At 36.5% G+C, this 11,270-nt stretch overlaps 1 protein-coding gene across 1 annotated transcript in view; it reads left to right on the top strand.

Annotated features, from left to right (window-relative positions):
• The first annotated feature begins 1,446 nt into the window (after window positions 1-1,446).
• Window positions 1,447-11,270, top strand: part of Dscam3 (Down syndrome cell adhesion molecule 3) — a 138,252-nt gene continuing 128,428 nt past the window's right edge. Inside the window, exons 1-2 of the mRNA XM_065221604.1 lie at window positions 1,447-1,489; window positions 8,677-8,725. Of these exons, the coding sequence (XP_065077676.1) occupies window positions 8,689-8,725 (37 nt within the window). The 5' untranslated portion in view covers window positions 1,447-1,489; window positions 8,677-8,688. The remainder of the gene's footprint in view (window positions 1,490-8,676; window positions 8,726-11,270) is intronic.

Here is an 11,270-nt window from a genome sequence, read left to right as displayed (position 1 = left end):
GTTCATTATTGTTCATGATCGAATCATGTTAACAATAAAATAAATGAAAAATACGATAAAAATCATTGTAACAACATTTTATTATATACATTCATTGTACAGCTGATAGCAGTTTTGCCGTTTTTGGAAGAGTACAACATTATAACAATCATTTTTATTGTCGACAATAAATATTAATGTTAGAGCATTGTTTCCACTGAAAATTTCACTGTACTTTTTTTTTCGGGTTGCTCTTCGCTATATCTTCAGCTGCATTCACCTGATCTTGCCAAATTGAATAAGCATTGCTTAAAAAATGAATAAGCATTGCTTAAAAAATGCATTGTATAATAAACTGATGTAAAACAAGAACAAAATTAACCATATTAAACCTCGTATTAAACAAAACAAACATTCTTTAGGCCATCAAAAGTTGAGGGTAAACTGTACTGTCAAACTGTAACCCAGTGTTGAAAACCACGTGTAAAATTCTAGAGCAGCATGTGAAACGAGCCTAATTACTAAATGTTAAAAATAACTAGATGACGATTTATTCGAGGGTTTATTTCGGATTAGTTTTCATTCATGCAAACCGAAAACCAACAGCAGCATCTGTTAGTGAAAGTTTTCTCCACCATATAGTGTATTTAGTTTCATGTATGCAAAAATTCATGGGAAGCTGATGTGCAAACCCTAATAAATACTACCATACCCGAACGATAACCTAATTGATAGAACTATTCCACGAATGGATTGGATGATAGCCTGAACATAGTCATTAAGCAAAATAACCATACACATTTTATTAAGGATGTCATTGTTTGTTGTTGGCTCGTTAGACTCTTTTCGTATATTGCTCTTGAGTTAGATGAGTACCCAACATAGTTTACCAATTTTTGGGTAGTTTCAGTTTTGATTGATCTGGGTGGATTTTATTCAAATTTGTGAAGTTTTCAAATAGCGTGTATCACCCGTCGTCTAAACCCAAGGGGCCTATATGACTTTAAACATAGTTAAATACAAATAAAATGCATTCCCTAATAAAAATTACCATAAAAAGGAGCTTAACGTGTTCGGGATATCATCCAAACCATTTGTGGAATAGTTTACGCATCCGGGTTATCATTCGTTTATTGTATTTGTTGATTAGGATTGTTTTTTCTGAATAAAATCTCCCTACAGCAGAACATTTTCACAAAGTGAAAGCCTTCATCTATCTACTAGTTCTACTGTGGACGAATTGATGAATAATCGGTTTTCAATGCTTAGTTTATTTTGGCTGATTTACAAATTTACAATAGCGGTAAGGCCCTTTGGATTTGCTTATCAATAAATAAATTGCGGTTGCTTTGCTAGTCTCGCGTCAATGTTTTAGGAGCCCCAGAATGTTGGTAGTCTCTATAGGTAAAGGCACAGAGGCTCTAAAAAAAATGGAAACACCAATCGTTGGTGAGATTGATATTTTGAAGTAGATGATAGAGCGAATACGTACAAAACAGGAGAACTAGAGGTTAGTGATATTGGTTGAGGTGAAATCATTTTCTTGCTGCCTGTGGTGGTGAAAATCAGTCTTGATTTTTTGTGTTACGTGATATTGATATCTCAATATCATTAATGAGTTTCGGCCGTTCTGATTTTTGATTTTTTGATATTTTCCCAACACTGGTTGGGAATCTGACTCCCATTGGTACACCGGCAGTGTTGGCAGAATAAGGAATTTTTGGTGTTTAATTCAAACCATACATATTTGAATAGTTGTAACTTTTTTTAAATTCATTTTAGCACCATACTTTCTTTGGCAAAGTTTTTAGGCACTTCCTGGACTATATTTGTACATACTTAGTTGCATAGTTCATGCAAAATTGTGGTCGCTAGGGATAAAAATGCAAGAAAGATGATTTTCCCATACTAATTTCCATACAAATTTAAAACGCTATGCGGAAAGCCGAGTTACAACCAATCGTCCCCAAATTTTGCACAGTTGTTTGGGACTCCAAATGGAACTAAAAAAATTGGTGGGGTTGTGTACAAAACATGACCGCAGGGTTGACGTAGACTACGTTAAGCTGTGTAGTGAAATTCTCGTGTATTTTTTCTAGATATTGATTTAAAATACAGTAGAAGTAACCTATGATTTCGGTCCTATGTACATATTTTGGATTTCCTGCTTAGTAAAACTTGGTAACCTCATAAAAATGCGAACACATATTCTATTTAATTTGGTGCCTAAATTACAATCAGATATGAGTAAGGCTTTCTTCATGTGATTCATTGAAGCGTCCAACAATGACCGTCATGATGGCTGATATTCCCTGTCACTTCAAGATTTCTAGGACACAAATCTTGGACGGTTGTGACATCACTTATAAAATTGAAGCTCCTTGTGTACTGGACTGCAACAAACGTGAAGTTCCAGTTTCTTTGTTATAAGTTTTGTAAGAGCTGATATCTGTACTCTTGAAATTTTTCTATGGTAATGAAATTGATCCTCAGCGATTCAACTTTAAAAACGCTAAAAATAAATGCACACACAAAAACGGAGTGCACAATTTTGCATCAATGTTATGCAACATTTCATAGTTTATCAAGATGATATCAATTAGCCATGAATCCCTCGAATAAGTTCTCGGTACATCTTTTATCTACCGATTGAACAAATAAAAAAATACTAAGGCTGTGTTCCATTTGGAACATTTTCACTTAGATTTGAAACTTCGAAAATAAATTAAGATGTTCAAAAATCCTTCTGTTGTACATCGGCCGATTTTCGAGAAAGCGTCTGTCAAATTGATTCATTGTCTGTCAGAAATAAGTCTGCTGGAATAGCAGGTTTATTTGAAAATTTTCGTCAAAAATTTTTTTGTCAAATTTAAGTAAAAATTCATCAAATGGAACACAGCCTTAATAACTTGAGCACAGAATCGTTTCTTGTTGTGTTTCTCGTATTAAATGCTAGATAAAAACTTCTTTTATCTATATGTGTGCTGAAAATACCTGAGCCGAGTGGATGCAAGGAGAAAGTCGACGAAGAGAATTTTGTCAGTGTTACTTTGGACCTAATGCAATGTTCAACTTGAATTAATCATTTCGTCCGACCACTTTCCACAGAGATGGCGCTGTTCCGCTGGTAGAAAGTGATAAAAATCCCCATTTAGAAATTGAGAGAAGTGGGAATAATTTGCTTTTGGTGCATATTCAGTTCAAAAAAAGTGAACGACAATCTAAAGAAATTAGTAAGGGACTTTGTCGTTCACTTTTTTCCCGGAAATTATTGTTAAACAAGCTACAACTAAAAAATAACGATTTTTTCCCATACAGTTTTACCACAAACGAAGTGACAGACGACTTACTGGCGAAGAAATCCATTAAAATAATGTGGTTCACTGTAATAGAATTTTCTTATAAGCTTGTGCCATCATCCACCAGATGGGTTAGTTTTTTTGTTTTGATTTGAACAAAGTTGATTTTGTGTACAATGATTCTTTGACAGTGTGCAAAGAGTGCGTATCATTTTGTCATTTTTTTATGCATTTCAGTTTTGAGTAGAGTGAAAGAGATAGAACCAAAATATTCTAGTACATTTGGTGAAAATGCTAGTTCAATCCAATAGTAGTGTTGCCATGTGGTACAATCCAGTAGTAGTGGTGTTGAAATGTGGTACACTGAAAAATTGCAATAGCAGGTTAGTCACCAAAGTTTTCGAGCCGCTCCGTCTGTCACTTCGTTTGTGGTTTTACCTGCGACACGACACCTGCTCTCACGACCTTAATCTCTCAACATGCCTTGTATTTTGATGACACTCGATTTGTCATTTCCCTTTCACAGATTATAAAATAGAGTACCTGACACTACAAAACATGTCTGGTACCTCTATAAACGCATTTACTTTAACATTTGAAATCCCTCCTTTTTTACATATTCTCCGCAAAAGATACTTTCTGCCCCGCCCCATTCATAAAAATCGGTGGGAAATTCTGTGAGGGTGAGCTATTTTGTGTGCAGAATGTGTAAAAAAGGAGGGACTTCGAATATTAATCTAAATGGATACATAGAGGTACCAGACATGTTAAGCACTGCAGTGTCCTCTGTGAACAATTAACGGAAAACATATTGTGTCATTGTGTGCTGTTTCCGATACATGTCACTGCGAATAACAGCAGTGACATCTGATAGAACATGAATGCAGAAGCTTGACAAAATGATTAATTGTTTCGCTTAGTTGTAAACAGAAAATCGATTAAGAGAATCGAACATTACAAGTAGGCCCTTTTGAACGCTCACTGTCGAATTTCAGAACTACTACTTGAAGAATTATGAAAAAAAAAACTGGGGTTGTATAATTCGTTCTATAGCATAATTTTCCAAGTAGGAGGGACTTTCATAGCTAATCTAAAAGCATAAATAGAGGTACCGTCTGATAATTTCAGTGCCTGGTACAGAAAACTGTAATCTGTGGAAAATCCTTCTTATTACCACAGAAACACCCCGTTCCCGTTTTCTTATGCAAAATTTTTCACAAAACGCACGAAATCCTAGACGAAATCTTAAAAAAACCATTTTTTTTTAAATTCAATCAATAGATTTAAGATGTACCGAGAATTAAATGGAGGGATTTCAAGCTAAAATGATCTGATTGCGAAATATTGACTATCAATACCGAAATTTTGCATAAATGTCCAACCCATTTTGTGTGGTGTGTGCTGCTGTCTTTCAGTGTTGCCCAATGATTAGGGAACTTTCATAAATAACGTAGTAGTTGAGGGAGGAGAGAGGTTTCAGAAGTTGGGACCAGCCATGTATTAGGTGTATTGCAAAACATGCTCCGAGGGGGAAGGGGGGTTAATTGGTCAAAAAAATACGTAATTTATGGATGGCCTTAATTTTACTTCCAAGGTTGTGTCGCAATGAGTGAGTTTAATTTAACTCGTGGTTAAAAGTGACAGATGAGTTATGGAATCCAGCTTTCCATGCTCGGTAATGGCGGCCTGTTTGTATGAATAAATGTATCCTTCACTGTGCTTTTTGACACTATCTGGATGTTCGGGTTTTGACCCCTCCCTTTCCCTCTCCCAGGAACAGAAGAAAATGTATGTTGTGCCCTCCAGTTAGTGTCAAAAAGCACAGTGAAGGATACATTTATTCATACAAACAGGCCGCCATTACCGAGCATGGAAAGCTGGATAACCCTGCTATACGAGCGTGGCTATTTCGGACCGACTAGAAGTTAAATTTTCGTAAACATGGCTGAGTTCTGTTTGAAAACTGATCAATTTCCGGCATTTTGGGAACATTGAAAATAACTTTAAAATGTAACTCGGTTTAACCACGAGTTAAATTTAACTCGGCAATTGGTACACAGCCCAAGAAGTATTTCTCGATTACTTTTTCGAAGGAACGTATCAGGTTTTGTAAACAACGCATTTGATCGACGATTTGGCGTAGCTGGTAGCTCGCTCACGCATGCTAGTACTACCATCAGATAGGGGAAAATTTTCCCAACCTGTTAGTGGTGTTAGTATGTGGGGTGAGCTATTAGTTATGCCAAACCGACGATAAAATGCGTTGTTTACAAAACCTGATATGTCCTTCCGAAAAGTAATCGATATTTGTAGTTATCATTCAGGCAAGGAGCGCTTGCACCATCGAGGCGACGCCACTACCAGCAGCCAATGATCTCGACAGGAACGACGCGCAAAGTTCGAGGTGCAAAACTCGAACTCGATTTTCGATTTACTCCTAGTACCTTCCCGTGAGACGTAGTATACGTCAAAAGGGTTGTTCTCGATTGGTGAGGTAAAGTTAGCGTTTTTCGATATAACGATGACCCAGTCTAATCTCTATCGTCAATGGAGATCATGTCATCGATGAAATGTGTCGAGAGGAGGTCACCTGTATTGCCGTTAGCAGGGCATCGTTCAAATATTGTCAGAGATGCAATGTAAATCGAGAGAGGATCAGCGATCTAGCAATGCCAGCTAGCCCTGAGAGTGTGAGAAGTGCATGAGCTATTGCTTGATTAACTAATACGATTGTAATGACTGGCGTGTTTCTTTTTGTACTAATAGTTAGTAAATCATTTTTTTCCGTTCAGCTGTACAAGGTCTTAACATCTTCCTTGTTTCTTATGTTTATGTCGTCGGCATAAATAAGAAGTTTTATGTTTTAAGAATAAAGGAAATGTCGCTTACGAATAAAATAAACAAAGGATAGCCTAGATAAGAGCCTTCGGGACTCCAGAAGTAACAGTAATAGGTTTCGATTTTTTACCATTGATCAAATGCGTTACTAAAGTCTATATAGTAGCTATAATGGTTAGTCGCGAATACTTTAATAAGCGACCGTGGATAAGCAATAAGAGATGTCTAGATTGTGGCGGAAATTGACAGGCTCTGTTGAATTTCTATAGAGATTGCTAAAGTGTGATAGTGTCAGTGATTTGTTTTCATCGGGAAAATTTTCCGCTATGAAGTTTTTTTTCCCGATGAAAACATTTTATGTATACGTATACGTCACGTAGTGTGCGTACGATAAACGTCAGCAATCTCTATTAAAAAAAAAAACACACACACTATCTGAAAGCATCCCGAGCTTAGTCTAAGATCAAGTTGAAATCAAAATTTGATGTTGTGATTTCGCTGATAATGATTACAAAGGTTGCTGTCGTTTTGGTCGTTTTGGTCGTTTTAGCGGTTCAAATATCAAAATTGAGAGCAAATAAAACATTCAAAACTATTTCTGCTATCAGTGAGAGCAAACTGAAAACTCAATTTGATATCAATTTTTCCTGTTTATAATTAAACAAGTATTCAATTTGATGTTATGCTAAGGCAATGAAAACAAACCCGCAACAACATATTTTTGAAGAGCAAATGTAGGGTTTTTGATCTAATTTCCGTCCTACTAAGTACAACCCGCGCTTTACCTCTCTTTTCTGAACAAGTTTAAACAAAAAATGGAATATTTCTTTCACAGATGACTTCCAAATTCATTCACCTTTCCATACGTACCGTTGGATTTGATAAAGAGTCACAAATTGTTGAGATGTTGTTTAAAATCTAACACTGCTTCTTGATTCTAAATTCGTTCTACGAGTTTCAATTCCGTCCTAACGCATTGAAACGCCATTAGATTTTCTTCGTCCTACGGATAAACGTAGAAAAAGGGGATTCGCTAGGAGCGCTTCTTTTTCTTTAATAACAATGAGCATAAATATTCATATACTGCGCTCTAACTGGAACTTACGCATCAGAACAAACCTATTATTGATTTTTGCACCGTGAAATCATTGATATTATTGATCTTTTCTGATCGATAGAACGGAAATGGGCGATTACGACGAAGTAGTGCTCTACCCTACAGCAAAATAAAAACAACATTAGGTATCAAATTTGTCAATGGCGTAAACTGAAATCAAATTTTGATTTCAGTTTCATGTTGATATCAATACTTGATTTCAATTTGCTGTCATTTTGATGCTGGACTTTACTCGGGATGTCTGTCAATGCTCGTTACCCGAGCAAAGTCTGAGATCAAATTGAAATCTAAATTTGATGTTGTGATTTCGCTGATAATGATTACTCAGGCTCTCACCCCAGCAGGCCTGGGTTCAATCCCAGTCGGCGCCGCCGGGATGTTCTAAGGCATAACATCTCTGATCACGCCTTCCTTCGGATGGGAAGTAAGGCCGTTGGTCCCCGGTTCATGAGTTGATGGGTCGATAGGTAGGGTCCAGGTGTGGGAGCTGCCTTCCTGGCACGTCGGCAGCATTGGTGCTCAGCACGGAAAACAAGATCGACTGAAAAAACAAACCAAAGGATTACTCAGGTTGCTGTCGTTTTGGTCGTTTTAATGGTTAAAATATCAAAATTGAGAGCAAAAAAATCTTCCTGTGACATTACATTGAAAACTATTTCTGCTATCAGTGAGAGCAAACTGAAAACAAAATTTGATATCCATTTTTCCTGTTGATAACAAAACAAGTATTCAATTTGATGTTATGCTAAGGCAATGAAAACAAACCCGGAACAACAAACTTCTGAAGAGCAAATGTACAGCAAAATGAAAACAAAATCCTAATACCTATATCAAATTTGTCAATTGTGTAAACTGAAATCAAATTATGATTTCAGTTTGATGTTGATATCTAAACTTGATTTCAATTTGCTGTCATTTTGATGCTGGAATTTGCTCGGGTAGTGTCACTTTAAACACTTTAGTCCAACACCCCACCAACCGCAGTAGTGCCAACTGGCACATTAGGATTGATGCCAGATTGATTCTAATTACGGCATACTGATTACAAGGATACACGATTGGATTAGAACGTATCTTGCTATAACTAATACATGGCCGGTCACAACCTGAAACCCCTCCCTCCAATGTAACGTCATTTATGAATGTTCCCTTAGAAGCTACATGGCTAACAGTAATGCTATTCTGCTCCCTGAGTAAAGAAGGACGAGTTCTTCCTGAAATGGTGAGTGTGCTAATGGCGTGGCTGACCCATCCCAGTAAAAACTTGGCAGGTCTCAGGAAACGTTCAAAACTCGTCACCAAAGTTGGATGTAACATTCAGAGGCCTACCAAATAAAGCATTGTAGAAAAAATGTGTATGTATTGTCTAAAGTGCGAAAAAATGCTAGCCTTAGCCAGATAATTGACAAAGATTTATTAATAACTATTTGTATTTATTTTCAGATACCATTGATAATGAGACTGCTACTTGTTTTAGGATTCTATATTTGTGGTAAGTTTCCTAGCATCTATACTATGCTAACTGCTAGTTCAGAAGAAGTAGACATATTCATTGCAACCAGGGTTGCTTCCACTCACTTGCCCTACCCGTGTCTCCTCAAGATCGTCAAGTCTACGATGACAGAGCACATACCGTGGTAGAGATAACAATAGCTGCAATTTCCTAAACCTACGACTAGATGCCTCCCTTCAGATAACGACTTGAGTGCTTTACAATCGATAGAACTGTTTGAACACATCGTACGTACATGAGCAAATCGGCGATCATCTCTTTTTACCAGTGGTGCCCCTCACACAGAATTTTCATCTCATCTATCGTATAAAATGACTACTTTGAGTCTGTTCTTTGAAATTTGGCATCATATTAACTATGTAAAATCGTTAACTTCACGTAGAAGTAATGCAAACAAAATAGTTGAAGTATAAAAATTTGATTTTCGGAATTATTAAATGATTAGATGTTATAACGATATACTGCACTTGTAAGTTAGGCACAAAACATGGCTTTCAACTGCTCTATCTTCATGGTTTTTCATGTATAGGCTAATTGTAGTCTTGAAATGAACCATTTATCATATTGGCCACTGCAGAACCACACCGGGGGAAATTTGAATAGGGGACAATTGAAGTTTGGTTGTTCATGGTTTTTCAATAATAGGCTATTTATAGTCTTGAAATGGACAATTGACAATATTTTCAACACCACAGGACCACCGAAATACCCCCGGGGGAACCTGTAGCAGGAGACAATATAAGTTTTTTACCAAAACATGCCTTTCAACAGCTCTATCTTCATCACTGAGCATATTGCCTGTTCCAAAACCACTGGAATGCCCCCGATGGAACCTGTAGTAAAGCACAATTGTAGTTTTTCAGTTCATGGTTTTTACTAAATGCGGAGTAATTCGAGATTTGGTCCTACAGCCAACTTTTCACAACTCGAATCTATAGCTCGACATTTTTTATAACTCGATAACAGATATAACAGTCCCTTTAATTTTCCATATATCAATATATATGCAACATCCGTATGCGGAGGATCAAATCTCGCGAGCTTTTAATAATTGAATCATTGGTGATCATATTGAACGACCATAACAACTGCAGACATGTCTGGCTTAGTTTCAGGCGTCTTTTGCGCAAATGGCTTAAGTCCATAATGATTCAGAATCTTTCCTATTTAATACATATTAAATTTTAAAAATTGACGGTATTATTGTATGCTCTTTTTCATATTAACTGTACCGAATCAACTACCGTAAATTTATGCTTGAACTATTTTTCGAATTGATGTTTGTAAATAAGATACGAATATTGCAGCAGATGATGGTGATGTAGTTCATCACCATCATCTGCTGTAATATTCGAGCTTATTTACAAACATCAATTCGAAAAATAGTTCAAGCATAGAAGTGGCTAAAAATCACTCTACTTCTTCTTCTTATCCACATTTGAAGCTTATTGCTTAGTGCATATTAGCTTATTGCGGGCTCTCAACTGAGTGTTCTAAATGCACCTCCACAGTTATTTTAATTGAGAGCTTTCGATGCCAATACTAATGCATGAATTTTGTATATTGTGTGGCAAAAGCACAATGATACTTTATGCCCAGGGAAGTCGAGAAAATTTCCAACCCGAAAGTTTCTCTCACCGGACCGGGAATTGAACCCGCCGCCTCTGGCTTGGTAATACCGTGCCTTTACTTACTATGCTATGAGGCACCATAAAAATCAACTTAATAAAGTATTTAAAAAAATCAGCAGATCAAATTATTCAGCATTCTTTTTAAAATTATGGATAACAACATTTGCTTTCTAGCAGCGCCGATGGTGTAGTGGTAAGCGTGATTACCTCACACCTCAAAAGACCTAGGTACAAACCCAGTCGGCGTCGCCGGGATGTTCTGAGGCATAACATCTCTGATCACGCCTGATAAGAAATAAAGCCGTTGGTCCAGGCGTTGGTAGCTCAGCACGGAAAGCAAGATCGACGGAGAACAAGATTGACGGAAAACAAAGCAAAGAAAAAAATAAATATTAAAGAGGGTCTGATTTTGTTATTTAAGTTTCAAATACGTTTTCTAATATTTTACACAAAATTACTTGACAATGTTCATCGTATATATTTTTTATGAAAAGACCTTAATTTTTCCTACAACTTTGACGTTTGAGTAATGATTTGTTGAAAACTATCCTTTTAATTTTATTTTTTTTGCGAGATAAAAAATGGCTGAATTTTAGCTTAAATATGACAAACAATTATGCAAAGTTTCATGCAAATCAGAGAAGTGTCTGATGCAATCGTCATTTGCTGTGGAACTGTTCAGTAGCTGATTAATGAAAAACCATAAATATACACACTCAATTTTTTTTACCGAACTCAGTGACGAGATTATAGTAACTGAGTGCTCGTCGATCGTTTCGGTAATTACAATCAAATATAACCGAAACGATTGCTTTATCGTAACGTCAACTCAAAACTTATTTGAAAAACTTAAGCTTTCGGAAAAAAATATTTTAAAATTTTGGATCAATAGC

This window comes from Ochlerotatus camptorhynchus, unplaced genomic scaffold (assembly GCF_037179485.1).
Source record: "Ochlerotatus camptorhynchus isolate MF236.1 unplaced genomic scaffold, CSIRO-AGI_Acam_v1.1 ptg000145l, whole genome shotgun sequence".
NCBI lineage: Eukaryota > Metazoa > Arthropoda > Insecta > Diptera > Culicidae > Ochlerotatus > Ochlerotatus camptorhynchus.
The sequence above is the reverse complement of the archived record's forward strand: the minus strand, read 5'-3'. Positions and strand labels throughout refer to the sequence as shown.